General features: G+C 30.7%; 2 protein-coding genes and 1 long non-coding RNA gene across 7 annotated transcripts; 2 read left to right on the top strand and 1 right to left on the bottom strand.

The window, feature by feature from the left end:
* Positions 1 to 1,711: 1,711 nt before the first annotated feature.
* LOC101244790 (probable sodium/metabolite cotransporter BASS6, chloroplastic) lies at positions 1,712 to 7,566 on the top strand. Of its 4 annotated transcripts, XM_069287739.1 has the most exons (10): positions 2,360 to 2,418; positions 2,529 to 2,559; positions 3,586 to 3,633; positions 3,732 to 3,805; positions 4,612 to 4,742; positions 5,834 to 6,027; positions 6,099 to 6,351; positions 6,431 to 6,684; positions 6,776 to 6,858; positions 7,175 to 7,566. In XM_069287739.1, the coding sequence occupies exons 6-10, from the start codon at positions 5,862 to 5,864 to the stop codon at positions 7,247 to 7,249; spliced, it is 831 nt and encodes a 276-aa protein (XP_069143840.1). In that variant the 5' UTR covers positions 2,360 to 2,418; positions 2,529 to 2,559; positions 3,586 to 3,633; positions 3,732 to 3,805; positions 4,612 to 4,742; positions 5,834 to 5,861; the 3' UTR covers positions 7,250 to 7,566. The 4 variants fall into 4 exon arrangements, with proteins under 4 accessions (XP_004244587.1, XP_069143838.1, XP_069143839.1 ...); XM_004244539.5 differs by lacking the exons at positions 2,360 to 2,418; positions 2,529 to 2,559 and adding an exon at positions 1,712 to 1,914; XM_069287737.1 differs by having other exon boundaries at positions 2,274 to 2,555.
* A 963-nt stretch (positions 7,567 to 8,529) lies between these two features.
* LOC101244306 (uncharacterized) lies at positions 8,530 to 12,653 on the top strand. 2 transcript variants are annotated; one of them, XR_011211068.1, is made up of 5 exons: positions 8,530 to 8,946; positions 10,183 to 10,261; positions 11,445 to 11,642; positions 11,911 to 11,979; positions 12,285 to 12,653. XR_011211068.1 is itself a non-coding variant. In XM_004244537.5 (4 exons), exons 1-4 carry the CDS (start codon positions 8,621 to 8,623, stop codon positions 12,390 to 12,392), a joined length of 582 nt encoding a protein of 193 aa, XP_004244585.1. In that variant the 5' UTR covers positions 8,530 to 8,620; the 3' UTR covers positions 12,393 to 12,653. The 2 variants fall into 2 exon arrangements, 1 of the variants encoding a protein (XP_004244585.1); XM_004244537.5 differs by lacking the exon at positions 11,445 to 11,642.
* A 1,450-nt stretch (positions 12,654 to 14,103) lies between these two features.
* Positions 14,104 to 15,877, bottom strand: LOC101244019 (uncharacterized). Its single transcript, XR_742591.3, has 2 exons — positions 15,545 to 15,877; positions 14,104 to 14,661 (listed from the first exon to the last, which is right to left on the bottom strand). It is a non-coding gene; the product is annotated as an uncharacterized lncRNA (long non-coding RNA).
* Positions 15,878 to 16,225: the final 348 nt, after the last annotated feature.

Here is a 16,225-nt window from a genome sequence, read left to right as displayed (position 1 = left end):
AAGACTTAGAACCTGTTTGCAATTGCGGCTAAAAGTAACTGACTTTTAGAAATACTTTTTATTTGTGTTAGAATAATTCATTTGAAAAGTGTTTTTGATAAGTGGATTGTGTTTGTCCATTTTCTTTTTAAAAAAATATATATTTTTGAGAGTCAAATTTTGAAAAAATACAAGTATTGATACACTTTTAATATTAAGATTATCTTATATGTCTACAATAAAAATTTTAATTAAATTTTTATTTTTATTAAATTAAAATATGCATATTTAAATTTTCAATCAATATTATATATTGATAACTAAAAAAAAAAGATTGTGTATTGATATAATATCAACATGATAATTTATATATAATTAAATGTAAGACAAAATAAATTTAAAAAGTATTTCACAAATTAAATCATTACGTATAAAAAAACTCATCACAAAAATAAATAAATAAAAAGATATATATTGGTAAATATGTATATATTACAGGGATTTTTTGATCTTGGAATAAATAATTTTCTACTTCTAAAATTTTCAGCTTCTTTTCAAGTTGTTTCTGCTTTCAGTTAAAAACACTTTTACTATTAGTCAAACATCTTATTTTTCATAATAAATATTTTTTATTAAAAAAATAAAACTTTAATACTAAATCAAACTTTGTTGAGTAGTTAATAAGGACGGTGTTTATATTAATTTAATTCAATTTTTATTATTATGTAATTTAATGAAGTAAAATTAACAATATGTTTTAACACATGACATGCATGTATTGACTTGTTGTAAGAACCCTGTGCAGGTAAGTATTACCCGTAGCAATTTCCATTATTATGTGATTTAATGAAATAAAACGAACAAAATATGATTTAACACATTTCATCCATGTATTGGTTTGGTGTAAATATCCGATGTGGTAAATTTTACCCACTATCAATGTTAACTTTTGACTAATTTAAGTAGGCGTTTGGCCATATGATACCATATCACAATATGATATCATTCGTGAGATGGAATCAGCATTTGGACATGTCATTTTACGCTGATTTCATCTCATGATTCCATATCATTAGATGAGATATCATATTCTCCAAAAGCAATGATACAGAATCATATGGGAATACCATATCATGATTTGAGTTATTTTAATACAAAAATTTATTCACAAGTTTATATTTTGCTAAAACAACCCCACATTTATATATACTAAACATTTATTTCACATGTAAATAAAATTTATGATCACATTATTACGTTTTAAAATTTATTATTTTCACCGACTTAAAATTTATTATTCTCACTAACATATAGTCACTTTAACTCACATTTCACGATTATTGAGTAATAAAATTTTGAAGAGCCCGTGACAAGTTTTTCATTTTTACTCAAATATATTGATGAAACAATTACTTAAGTGGAGAAAAAATAATTTTGTGATAATTTATTATACGATTTTATGACTTTTTATTTATTTGACAGTGTTGAATATACAATTAGGTATGTTTATAAGAAAAAATATATTAACACCAAAAATTTTATATCGCATGTCCAAATTAAACTTTAATATTATATCATGATTACATATCATATTATAATATTATATCGCATGGTCAAACGGATCCTAAATAACCAAAATAGTTCATTTAATTAAAAGGGCCACTCTTGTCATTTTCCCTAGAAATTGGACCACCTGTGAATCCTAATATTTAAACCCCCAAAAAAACAACAAACAGAAGTCTCCTTTTTTATAGTTTCTCTCAAAATCAAAAACTGAATTTTTTTTTAAATAAAAAATGAGTATTAAATTTCTTCTTTTTCAGCAGAATCATCAAGGCTTCAAGATTCTTGATTCTCCTTCACTTCACAAATCTCTACCTTGTTTTCATCAACACCCAGTTGTTTCTTTTACCAAGAAATGCTTCCACTCCTCAGGTTTGTTTGTTTTTATACTTACAAGTATTTATAAAAAAAAGGAGAGATTTTTATGATTGTTTTTCAATATTCATGTGTATTTATGCTTACCCTTTTGATAGTTTTGTCCAATTTGGGATTCTTGATGTGGTATCATTGATGAAAGAAAAAAGTGATTTTGTGAATTTTTTTGTAATATCAAGTGTATTTGTACTGCCCCTTTTTTAATGAATTAGTTCAACTTGTACTTGAGTTCTTGAAAGGAATTCCCTTAATTATACAATCTTTATTCTTTTTGGGGAAATTGACATAAATAGTTGCTGGCCCAAAAAAAAAAATTGCCATAATATTTGTATAGAGCATGTGTATTATCTATAGCTGATGTAGACATTTTTTGCTGAGCAACCAAATCTGTAACTTCCCTCTTTCTCTTTTTACCTCAATAGTGTATTATTTTGCTTAAAGTTTGAATCTTTTTGCTTCTCAAAGTAAAACTGTACTTCGGTAAATGGGTTCTTGAAGGGGGTATGATTGATGAAAGAAAAAAGAGATTTTGTGATATATTTTTCAGTATCAAGTGTATTTATAATGCTATTAGTGATGAATTAATCTAATTTGTACTTTTGTGCTTGAAGGAGTTTCCCCCATCTATACAACAGCAAGTAGGTGTGTTTTATTTTGCTCAATTGTAATCTATTTTCCTCAAAGTTTGAATCTTTTTGCTTCTCAACCGTGCAAAGTACTTAGTTCTTTTTGCTTCTCAATAGTCAAACTGTACTTAGGTTCTTGAAGGGGTATGATGTTGAAGGAAAAATAGATTTTTTTTTTTTTGTATAAAGTGTCGGTCGTAGTATTAGCATATTCATTTAGTCTTTGGTTTAGAGTTTCTGATTATCATATGTGGTTTATTGGGTTTAGGTGATTGCACCTTGTTGTTCATGTTATGGTTTCTTGCATATATGCTCTGTACTATTTGCTATTAGCTCTCATGTTTTTCTTTTTGATTACTGCTTTGATTTTCTTGAGCAAAGGGCCTTTCGGCAACAGCCTATCTACCTCGGAGAGGTAGGGGTAAGGTCTACGTACACCCTACCCTTCCTAGACCCCCCACTTTGTGGATTTCATTGGGGTTTTTTTGTTGTTTTTCATATCAAGTGTATTTTTACTGCCCCTTTAAAAAAAATTTAGTTCAATTGTAATCTATTTTGCTCAAATTTTGAATCTTTTTGCTTCTCAAAGTACAGTTGATAATGTGCTCTTTACTTTTAAGTATAAAAAGAAAAAAAGAAAAAAAATTATGATCTTTCTTCAATATCAAGTTTATTTCTACTGCCCCTTTTGATATATTAGTCCAACTTGTACTTGTGTTCCTTGATTCTTGAAGGGGTATGATTGGTGAGGGTTTCTTCAACTATAAAATCCACATTGCCAATTAGGTGTTTTTTCTGAAAATTCAATATGTTCTATTTTACTCAAAGTTGAGATCCTTTTGCTTCTCAAGTTTAGTTGATAATGTACTTTATTTAGGTCATGAATGTGATCTTTTTATATAGGTGGTAATTCAAGCGGTTGTTTAGTAGATGTATCTCAGAAAAGTTATCAGATTTTGTGATTGTTTTATTTTTCAGTATCAAGTGTGTTTCTACTATCCCTTTTAATGAATTAGTCCAATTTGTATTTGGGTTCTTGAAGGGGTACGATTGGTGGGGTTTCCATCAGCTATACAATCCACATTGCCAAGTAAGTGATTTCTAAACTCAATTGTAATACTTTGCTCAAAGTTTTAGTTGATAATGTCTTTTTTCTTGCTCATGAATGTGATCTTTTTCGGTATTCAGGACTATTGGTTACTAGATGTATCTCAGAAAGTTTCTCAGATCCACTTGGGCCTAATGACTTTGAATCACTTGAGGTTTTCCATTTTTACATCTGGAGCCATTTACTCAAAGTTCAATTATATGCTTTTGTGAATTTGACTTGTATTTGTATGTGGAATCGAGCAACGAAAGACTTGTTAATTTATTGGTGACAACCATTTTTCTTTGAGAGGTATGGCTATGAATACTATCATTGCATAAAAAAACGAGTTTGATATAGAAAATTCTCTAGCATCCAAGGGTGTGGTCTAGCGGACAATAAAATGGGAGAGCTAGAAGATACCTTACGTGATTTTTTCCCCCATTTATTTAAGCCTTAGCCAGCAGAGTTATCCGATACTTGTCTTGGTGAGAGGTAGAAGATACTGAGTGGAATAGTCGAGGTGTGTGAGGTGTGTGCAAGCTTTCCCAGACATCACCCTTATAAAACATAGAAAAAAGTAATAGAAAATTCTCTATGTATGTGGATAAAGTTCCAGATATGAGAAGTAGTTGATATAGGAAGCAATTTGTTTTGGTTCCTAGCCATTTCAAGCTGATGTACTGACTGTTATTACTAATTGAAGACATTTCGATGTGAGGGCAATGTTCTCTGGTTTGATTACATTTCTAATGTTTCCAATGCTTCTTTCCCTTGAGATTGTGAATCAAAGAGGTTGATTGGCTCATATTTTAATTCTTAAACCTCTCGATATTTTTGAAAAGGAAAAGAAACATAATAGGGAAAAGGGGGTTATGTTGTTTCCTTGAATGTTTCGAAGCCGACATTTGATTTGTTGGATTTGAAGTATTTGCATTTAAGTTTTGTTTTTTTTTAACAATAGACATTTTGTTATTACAGAATTTGAAACAAAAAGAGAACGCCTTTTTGACAATTTTGAAGGGAGCAAACTCTTTTCTGCCCCATGTGGTTCTTGCTAGCACAATTTTGGCTCTTATCTATCCACCTTCTTTTACTTGGTTTACCAACAGGTTTGTCTATCATCCAATTGGTGCTTATTTTCTCATCTATTTTGTTCTATCCCTCTAGCATCTCATGCTATCTTACTTTTCACCTTGCAAAAAGTTTTGCGATAGGTCTGATAACTCTTTCAGAAGTTCGCAGGGACACATAACGCTTGTTTCTGTATTTTGATCTTATTAATTGATACTGTTGTCTGTTAGACAAAGAATTCAATTGACAAGTAATCATTTTCCCTGTTTGACGTATTAAGTAACATTGGTTACTGCATGAAGCAAGTGCATTTATATTTTGTTAAAAGCAAGCAAGATCATTTTTAATTCTAATTTGGAGCTTAAGTTCTACTTTTGGAGGTGTTATATACTGTCTATGCAAATTAGTTAGAATAGAAGAAAATATTTCCTATGTATTCGTGAACTAGGTGGCATCTTTATGTTGTTGAACTACATAAATTAACAGTTGTAAGATACTTTTGAGTCTTGTAATACACATTATTAAAGCTAATAATTCGAAGAATTTCAAAATGTATGCATTTGATCACTTTCTGAAAGAAGAGTTTTGTTCAGACTTTTGTTTGTTTGGATTACTTATCATGTATACTAGAATCAACAACTCATTCCAAGGAGAAACTCGTATAAATTTTGCCGGGACAAATCATTAATTGCATTCTAGAGGACTTATATCTCTCTGCTAGACTTGGTCAAAGTATCGTGGCTTGATCAGGTCATTTGAATTTATCCTTATAAATGTATACTGAGGCTTCTATAACTAAACCAATTGGCATTAGTTGTAGCAGGAGGTGTGGTAGAGACCCGTGCCAGAGGTCAGAGTAATTCCTTTATTGAAAGTTTTCCGTGGATATATCTATTTCTTTTACCAATTTATCCCCTCTAGAAAAGGATGGAGGTGTAGAATTGGATCTTGGCAAAAGTCTGTCATTCAATATTTGCACCGATTTGGTCTCACGTTGTCTATCTAGGATAGTTAGAGAAAGGTATTATGTGACAAATAGTTGCAGAGTGCATACCAAAAAGTCTAAACTGCTTAGTTTTTCACCTCATCGTATGGTCTCATTTTTAACCGTGATGTTTGCCGTTTCTAGGTACTATGCCCCTGCATTAGGATTTTTAATGTTCGCTGTTGGAGTCAATTCAAGTGAAAAGGACTTTCTTGAAGCTTTCAAGAAACCTGCTGCCATTTTTGCTGGTTATATCGGTCAATTTGCTTTGAAGCCACTACTCGGGTATCTTTTTGGCACAGTTGCAATGTCTGTATTGGGTCTTCCAACTTCCTTAGGTAAAATCTCAGACCCCTTTTTCAGGAAAGAAAATAGTATGCTGACTAAAGTTTTGTTATCTGTGTATCAGCTGCAGGGATTATGTTGACCTCTTGTGTTAGCGGAGCACAGCTGTCAAATTATGCTACTTTTCTAACCGATCCACAAATGGCCCCTCTTAGTATAGTGATGACAGCGTTATCTACAGCTACTGCTGCTTTTATCACCCCGACATTAACTTTATTGCTTATTGGGAAAAAGTTGCCTGTGGATGTTAAGGGAATGATTTCCAACATACTCCAGATTGTTGTTGCACCTGTTGCTGGTGGGCTCTTTCTGAATAGGTATTATATCGTTATGTGTATGTATATCCTTCAATGATCCGAACTTCATTCTTTATGACTTATGGTTTTGCTTCAACAGATGCCTCCCACAGATTTCAAATGCCATTCGGCCGTTGTTGCCTCCCCTGTCAGTTTTTGTGACTGCTCTCGCTGTAGGAGCTCCACTCGCTATTAACATAGATTCCCTCATGTCCCCTTCTGGAATGTCTGTTTTGTTCCTAGTGATTGCATTTCATTTATCAGCTTTCATCTTGGCCTATTTTCTTTCCGGCCTAGCCTTCCACAAAGCACCCGATGTCAAAGCTCTACAAAGAACACTGTCATACGAAACAGGTTTGGAGACTACATAATATTATCACCGTGCACGAGATGCATATATTATTGAAACTTGATTGACGTTGTCATTTTCAAATTGCGTTTGCAGGCATGCAGAGCAGTCTTTTGGCCCTTGCTCTTGCCAATAAGTTTTTTCAAGATCCCCTTGTTAGTGTCCCACCAGCTATATCAGTAAGTCATCTATCAATTTTATAGCTTTATATGCGTTCATCTGAAATATGGTATCAGAGTCGAATCTTTTGCCCTCCGTTAATAGTTTGGATGCTTTTTGCCCCTGTCGTTACCAAAAGGTAGCATTTTTGTCCTTTCAGGTTCGGAATCTTTAAAAAAAACATACGGATAAAGGAAAAAGTGTTTAACCGTACAGTTTAGGGGCAATTTTGATCCTTTTCCGTTCTCTCATCCTATTCATTTTTCATTCTATTTTTTTTTCTTCAGTTTTTAACTTTTAGTCACATTTTAACATTTGCTTGGTACATTTTTGCAGGTTGTGATCATGTCATTAATGGGCTTCACACTAGTGATGCTGTGGACTAAGAAAAAAGAAACTGTTATGGAGTGATAAAAATTATCATTCATCGAGTTTCGAATCGTCTGTTGACTGATCCTCGAAAATTTCTCGATTATCAAAAAAAAAAAATCCACACATTATCTGTCCTAACAGTGCTTGTAATGTCAAGAACCTAATGGTACAACTAAAGACGGCATCACCAAATGTTGTGTGGAATTTTATTTTCTATATGTAATTTTCAGTAGAAATAAATGTGTACTACATTTTTCTTTTGCTATAGGTAGGTCAAGTGTTATTTAGTCTTTTTTTTAATTAGTGTTGTCTTTTTTAACTCTCATATAATATAAATTTTTAAAAATTTAGTATTACCATTGCTTCTGTTATTGTATTATTTTGTTATTGTTGTTGTTTTCTTCATTAATATTCACTGTTATATTTATTTTATATAATGATATTTAATATGTTTTATTTGAGCTAAGAATTTATTGAAAATAAGCTCTGTATCTTTCTTTTGCATGTTTCCCGAACTCAAAGGCATTAACTATAATAAGTCAATATTCTTAGCATCAAAATGAAATTTATTGACAAGTTTAAGAAATTGTCAATATATTTTGCCTTTGAATATTTATATTTTAAAATCAAGGGAAAAGGGTGTGATATACCTCTCAACTTTTTCATTTGGAGCTGATATATCCCTTGTTATAAAAGTGGTTGATATATACCCCTACTTATAAACAAATGGCTCACATATACTCTTTTCCTAACGAAAAATAATAATAATAATAATTTTTATTATTTTTTTCTAAAAAATATAATCCTATATGAGTAGAATTAATTCTCGTCAAACATTTTTTTTTATTTTAATGAATAATTTAGAATTATTATTTTTGATGATCAAATTTATTAAAGTTTCACTAATATTCTTGTAAAACATATTGTAGATGACCATTTTTTTTCTTCGACTACAAAAATTAAATTACAATATAGACATAAAAAATAGTTTTAAATATTTTTTTCTTTACACTAAGGAATGAAAGAAAAAAATAAGAATAAGAAACTCAAATAATTATAATAAAATAAGTTAAAAAAATAATTTATGTATGAAAACAATTGAAATATACTTTGAACTTTGATAAAAAAATTATACATACCCCTAAATAATTTTTTTTAAAAAAGAAAAGTAAAATATATAAATTTATAACTAATTTTTTACTTTCGTTAAATAAAGAGTATATGTAAGCTCATTTTGTAACGACAGAAGTATATGTGAACCATTTATATAACGATAAATGTATATATAAGTCAATTTCATAACGGCAGAAGTTGTCAATGAATTTATTTTATTTAAAACTCCATTCATATTTTCTCTTATCTAAAACAAACAAAAAAGAAAGTGAAAAACTTGACTCAATTCAATCAACAATGGCAGTTCCAATTTCATTATCCCTCTCAAAACTTCATTCTCTTCCAAATCCAAAACAAACCCAGTTCTCTTTTACACATAAAGATCCAAACTTTATCTTCTTTACAAGAAAAAAGACTCATTTTCCAGCACCCATTATCAGTAATTTGAAAAATGTTGCTGCAATTTTGGGTTTTTCTGGACTTGCTTTTACAACACTAATGGTGGGCTCAGCTTCTGGTTCTGAGTTAGGTTTAATGGGTTCTTCTTCTTTTCAATTCAATGAACCTTCTAATGCTCTGTCATTGCACACTTGGGCTAGTCATGTTTCCACTATTGTTGAATGGTAATTTCTCTGTTCCTATTTTGTCTCACATATTTGACTTAATGAGAGTTTAAGATGTTAAATTGTGTTTTTTAAGATGTTAATTTTGGATTATACTTACTCCGTTTTGTATTACTTGACCCTTGTTGACGCATGACATTTTGAAACTCTAAATTTGACTACTATTACTTTATGTTGTTATTTAATATTACTAAGGATGGTATGGGAAAAAGGATTTTCTTGGCTTGCTAAAATGGAGAAGTAAAATGAGATGGAGGGAATTTATTATATGAGGTGGATCAAGATTTGAACTTTGAATTGAGGGTCCATTGGGAACGGTCTCCCTATCTTCACAAGGTAGGGGTAAGGCTACATACACGCCATCCTCTTCAGACTCCACTTGTGGTATTACATTGCGTATGTTATTGTTGTTGATCAAGATTTGAACTTTATAAGTTTGAGTTTGAGTTTGGGTGCTACCATAAAGCATTTGATTTATTGGATTCAAAATCTAGTACTTCTAGTTATTTTGTGAGTTTTCTTAAGAGTTAATTGGTCAAAAACACACCTAGGATATACCCATTTTTTGAGTTTCATATAGGAAATATCATCATCGTTCAGGTAGGAAAAGTAAACAATTGATAGTTGAGGTGTGTTTTGATGAATAACGGTGATAGTTTAGGTAGGAAATTCGCACACATGATAGTTTAGGTTTGAAACTCGAAAAATCGGAGTACTTTAGGTGTGTTTTTGACCCTTCTTTCTTTTCTTAATACATATACAAGGTTTGAGCAAACTCTATTGTGGTTCAAACCTGTTACATATACTATGCATCCACGGTTCGCCACAGCATATTTATAGGGAAAATGTTCAAATTTATCCATCTGTTAGGCAGAATTTACCACTTCATTATAAGGTAGAGATAAGGCTACAGACACTCTCGCCCTCCTCAGACTCCATTTCTCAGAAAAATGTCCAAAATTATTCCTGGTTTAAAGTAATAGTTAAAATATTAGTTTAACAGATGCTAAAACATTACATCAAAGCTCAAATTTGAATTATCAAAAATTACGGAAGTTTTATAGAAAATGGAATGGCATCAACCAATTTCATGACGTCCTAAAATGGAAAGGGTGTTATGTAAATTTGGGCAGAGGGGGTATTGTAATGTGCAGTGCACTCTGTCACGGGGTGTTATTTGTTCATATGTTTTTTTGTGCAGAATGAAATGACATGATTTTTAACTTTGTTTGAAAGGGTAACTGCTATGGCTCTGGTTTGGCAATATGGAGAAAAGTCGGGTTATGAATCTTGGAAGGGACTCTCCTGGGGTATGGTAAGTAATGTTGCTTAGTCGTGATCATTCATTTGTTGTGCAGATGCTTTTGCTTTTGGAAGTCATATTTTGATCAAAATTTCGTGCTCTAGGTTTGCAATATTGAATCTTCTTTCTGTCGATGAGCTTGACATGACTGTAAATACTTTTTGAAAATGACTTCTCTTAATATGTTGAAAATTTCAGTTTAATTGATGAATGTTATATTGTCCCTTCTCGATATCTATTTACCTATTGTTAAGTGAGATAGAAGCTTAAGTCTTTCCCTAAAAATGGCAGTTGAACTCAAAAACTCTAGAAAGAACAATTTTCGAAATATTTTTGTTGCTCAAAGGAAAAAACTTCCTATGGTATGTACTATAGAGAACTTGAAAAAAAATAAGTTGGCTGTTTACATATGTGAAATCTGTAAAGCGAGTCTAGTCTCAGGTTCAAAACTCATCAGAGGCAAAACACTGTTGTGATTTCTTTCCAATCTGCATAAACCTTGGTGGACAGAGTTATGAGGTACCTATGTTCGTAGGAGGTAAACGGTACCTGATGGAATTAGTCAAGGTGAACAAGTTGGCCCGAACACTGCTATCATAAGAAAAAAAAACTCTGTATGGTGAACTACATGCAAGCTTTGTGACATTTGTACATTCTTTCTTTGCGATATATTAGAGTCGCAGAACTCTGATCAGTGCCTATATCTGGTCCAATAGAAATGGCTGTTATGCATAAATAGCATTCTTCTGGAAGTAGAAAAGTAGATAACAGTCTTTCCTGTTAATTAAAAGTTCGTGTTCTCGTACATTTGATCAGACAATAGTCTAAATGTCTACTTCATTTAATTCTTGTTTATGGATTGGGATTGGGTTAACTTAATTAGTCGATCAACGTTTTACTACCATACAGTAATGAAAACAAATTATAAGAGGCTGAAATGAATATATTATCGCTGTCAGCCTATTATTGCAGTGAGTTTTTTCCTTCTTTGATGATTCCGATTATCTCCCACTAATCCATTTCCCCGATTCAACCAATCCCAAACCTTACGGGAAATAGTTGTGTCTTGATTGATTCATGACTAACTCTTTTAGGAAGAAGTATGAAGTCTTTTTTCCCCCTCTATTTTATTATGTTTTTCAATACTATCCTCAGCCAAAAGCAACAATAACAATTACGCCTCAATCCGAAACAGGTATTTTCAACCAAGATACACGATTTAAACTTGTTTATGACATGCTGTCCAACTGTGAAATGCTTCATAGAGAGCGGTGGCGGAAAACATGTACATGTGATATAATTTGTTGAGGTTACACTCCCATCACAGTGCTACTGTAATCCATATATATTGTTGGCGGCTATCCCGTGAAGTTTAGAACTTCTTGCTCTTCAGGTTTCTTTTTTCACTTTCTTACCTTTCTCATGTCATGGACAACGTAGTTCAAATGTCGAAATTTTGTTGATTTTGATTATTGAGTTTTTTGTTCTACTATTATCTAGTCAGTGACAAGACAGTAAAAATTAGAGCTTTTCAAGTTGTGAAAATGTTGTTTTTTCTTAACAAAGTGATGTACTTTTGTTTGACTGCTTATGCTGAGTTATCGCGTCACGCTTCTCTTTGATCATTTAGCAGTTATCTCCATTTCTTTTCTCCGATTTAGGTGCCCCTGCTTGGAGGAGCACTCTGTGCCTGCACTTGGCATTTCTTTTATAACTCGGAGTCTCTTGAGGTAAGTAGATGCAATTCTTTATCTAGAACGAAATTTATGAACTTCTCTTGGTAAAATATGATTGCGGATTCGCCCTAAACCATTCCCCTATGGGCAGCGGTTGATCTACTATGTTGGTTACAGGTTCAACTGAACTCAGTAGATCCTTATATTTAGAAATCTACTAAATCTATAAAGATATTTGACTGTGGACTCATTAGTATCGACTTGATATCACTGCAGGAGCTCGTAAACTTCAAATCCTGTAATCCACCTCTAATCGCGGAGATATGACTTAACGTTCCGTTTCCATGCATGATTTTCAGGTAGTAGTGGCTCTACAAGCAGCTTTGACAGTAATTGGTAATGCCACAATGTGCTTTGCAGCATTCCGGATATACAGATCAACACAGAACCAGTCAAAAGAACTGTGATCATCGTCTTTGAGTCATTTCACCCTACTAGATTCTCCGTCTAACTCGTACATAACGTAACGATCGTTGCTCCATGCTAAGAAATGGAAGAGTTTTTATAGCCAGTGTAGACCGGAGCTCTAAGCTAGGTCAAGAAAGCGGATTCAGAATTTTGAATTTGTATTGTTTAACTTTTAAGGTTCTTAGACTAAAACTCACTGTACATTTTTGAATTCGTGTACTCGAGATTCAAAATTTATAAATATTGATGGTTAAACCAAATTCTCGATTATTTCACCAGATATTTGCTACATCCATTGAATTATTCTCAAAATAGTACTTCATAAGTAAATTAATTTTATCATTTTATTCATAATATTGTAAATGAAATTTTTAATGAACCTAATATAATTGTACTATGCTTTAAAATATAAAATAAAATAAGGAGACAAATTGGAGGCAACAACACTGACATTTTTTTAACCTCACGTGTTAAGAAGCTTCACTGAAAACTTTTTTTTTTTTTGGGAAAATACAAAAGGTTAATTTATTACATTTGGAAAATTATGTTTTGCTTTTTTCTAAAAGTACATTTAGAGGGTCCCAAATGTTTCCTCTTCCATTTTACTTTTGCCGACTTTTTTTTTCTTTCGAATTTTAGATTCGATATTTATTTTGAATTTTGATTAAGCGAGATTGTTTAATATAATATTTATCAAAAGGAAAAGTATTTTTTTATTAGGATTTTTTTTTCTCTTTTAAGGGAAAATGATGTATAACGACAAACTGATAATCAAATTAAATATTATAATCATATTTTAATTTAATTTTACACTGTAGCAGACTATCTGTCAGTCATCTCTCTCCCTTAAACTCTCACTCGCCACTCTCCTTCTCTCGCTCGCCACTCTCCCTCTCTCGCTCCATCTCTCGCACACTCTCTCTCACTTTTATACAAACACAAATGTATATAATGTGTTTCTGTTTGTATAAAACAAGAAAAAAATTGTATACATACATATATGTTCGTTTCCCTCTCCCAGATCTCGCTCGCCACTCTTTCAGATCTCGCTCGCTATCCTCGCCTCTATCTCTTTGTAAATAGAAACGAAATGTATAAATTGTGTTTCTATTTTTATAAAGTGAGAGAAAATTGTATATACACTTCTAAATATATATATCTTCGTCCTATACACTTAAAATTATACAATAGAAAGTGAGAGAAATTCTCTCTTTCTTATTTTATAAAATACAATTGATTTGTATACAACTGCTTTCTTTTGTATATGTATAGCAAATTATACTATTGGTTTCTTTGTATATATATAGCGAATTATACAGTTGGTTTTTTTGTATATGTATAGCAAATTATACATATTTATGTTTGCTATGGAACGTAATTATACAAACTTTGTTACAACATACAAATATAAATTTTATATTTGTTATATGTGAAAGTTCTCTTTTTGATTAACAGTTAGTCTTGATTTATTACTTCTAAGTAATTTTAGGTGACTAAATATAATTAAATTTTACTGACAACATTAATAATATATAAAAGTGCTACCATTGTCGGTATATAATAACATTATGGCAAATTTAAAATTATAAGCTTACAAAAAATGATCGATAAATTAAAATAAAAACGTTGTTCATTTAGTTTTGAATACGATATGAACGTAACCATATTTTTAATGATTCAGACAATATTTTTAATGAGTTCAATATAATCTAGACAATATATAAACTAGCAATTTTTATTTGAATTCAACATGTAAAAAAAAAAAATTACATAGATTTATTGTACATACAATCCAGATATATTTTATTATACAATTGATGTAGAACAAAGACACTTTCTAGGAAGATGAGGATCGTAAACATGATATTTAGATCATGAAGCAGGGTTTTCTTCATTGACATGACGACTTAGGAAGACAGAACTAGAATTTAAAGCTTAAGCGTTCAAATTTTAAAATTAACAATTTATACATATTCCATAGATAACAATACAAATTTTGATCTTCAAAGTGCTACGAATTTGACTGAACTCGTAGCTTAAACTCTAGCTCTGTCCTTGATTAAATTAAGGGTGGCGGAAACTCGATCCAATAGAGAAATTTTCTTCTCAAATTCAGAAAATAAAGCAATATTTTCTTGATGGAGAAGATTTGCCTTTTTCCTCAATTTTTCATTTTCTTCAAATATACTCATATTTTCCATATATAACTTCAAATTTTTCAATTCCATATTTTTACCTACTGCTGCCTTTTCCTCACTTCTCTTCCTCCTGAAAAAAAAATCATATTATATATTATTATATTGAGCTAGTATGAATCGAAATATTGGTTCGTGAAATAATATGACTTTTCACGAATAATCATCTTTTAGTATAAATATTTTTATACTGTCAATATATATAAATTGAATTCATACATATATATATATATATTGGAGTCTGAAGTTAAAAGGGTAAAAAAATTTATTAAAAATTCCAAAAGGGCATATCAATTTTTCTTTTTACGAAAATGACAAAATCGCTCACGATGTAGCGAGTTTGTCCGTCGGAAAAAGCAATTTTGAAAATCGCTGCAGAAGCAGCGACTTATTTGGAGCGACTTATTTAATTATTATTTTTTTTTTAAAAAAGCAAATTTAATAAATCGCTGCTATTTCAGCGATTTTGCTTTTTCAGACGGCTTGAGCGATTTTACTGTTTTGGTTTAAAAAAATTTTGATATACCATTTTGAAATTTTTGACAATTTTTTTTACCCTTTGAACTCGGCACTCATATATATCGTATAAAACAAGAAGAAAATCACACTTCATACGAAAGTAATAGTAATATATTTACCAATTCCATCTTAATTTATTTGATATTATTTAAATTTCGAGAGCAAACTTCTCTAATTTGACATTACATTTGAACATACGTACTAATATCTCAAAGATTTTTGAAAAATAATTTACGCATTTAGAAACAATACAAAAAGTTTGTATAAATCACAAAAATAATTAAACAATTTGATATATTTAAAAAAACATACAAATTATCACGATCAAATATTTTCTTATTTCTTGAAATAAAAACTATATCATATAAATTATGACAGAGATGATGAAAAAAAGATATGAATTGTTTTAAATTATGTGTAAAAGTAGTATAAATTACCATGCAAGCCTATGAACTTGAACTCTGAATTTTTTTGGGTTTTTTTTCTTCCCAGAAAAATAATGAATACGTGAAGCACTCCATTCTGTTGAATTAACACACATTTTCTTGATTTTTTAAGTAGGTTTCTTCTAATTTTTTCTTAATTTTTTTAATATATACTTTGAGAAGAAGAAGAAGAAGAAGATTTGAATAAAATATGAAGTGAGTGAGATCCTATAAATAGATGGAGTTATTGTGTTTTTTTTGTATAGTTGTATACACGTTATGTTCCATGTGGCATTTTGAAAAGATTAGATAGACAGAGAATTTTAATATGATATGAGAGTAGACAGCTCATTTATAATGTTAAGATTGAATTTAACGAGTAGCGATAAAAGAGATTATTTAAGCAAATGTCTTATTTCATGCAATATAATATTAGAACTGTTAAAAAATATTTAATGGTGGATAGAATTTAACGAGTAGTATCAAAAGAGGTTATCAGTGCAAATGTCTAGTTATTTCACGCGATATAATATCAAAAATAATATCAGAAGTTAAAACATATTTGATGGTGGATAGAATTCAGAAAATGACATTAAAAGAGGGTGTGCGTGCAAATACTTCGCTATTTTGTGTTTAATCATAAAAAAAAATAATCAAAACTCACAAAATATGTAGCATATATAAATAAATAAT

The sequence above is a fragment of the Solanum lycopersicum genome, chromosome 8, assembly GCF_036512215.1.
Source record: "Solanum lycopersicum chromosome 8, SLM_r2.1".
Classification (NCBI taxonomy): domain Eukaryota; kingdom Viridiplantae; phylum Streptophyta; class Magnoliopsida; order Solanales; family Solanaceae; genus Solanum; species Solanum lycopersicum.
Note: the sequence above shows the minus strand (reverse complement) of the source record. Positions and strands in the feature narration are given on the sequence as shown.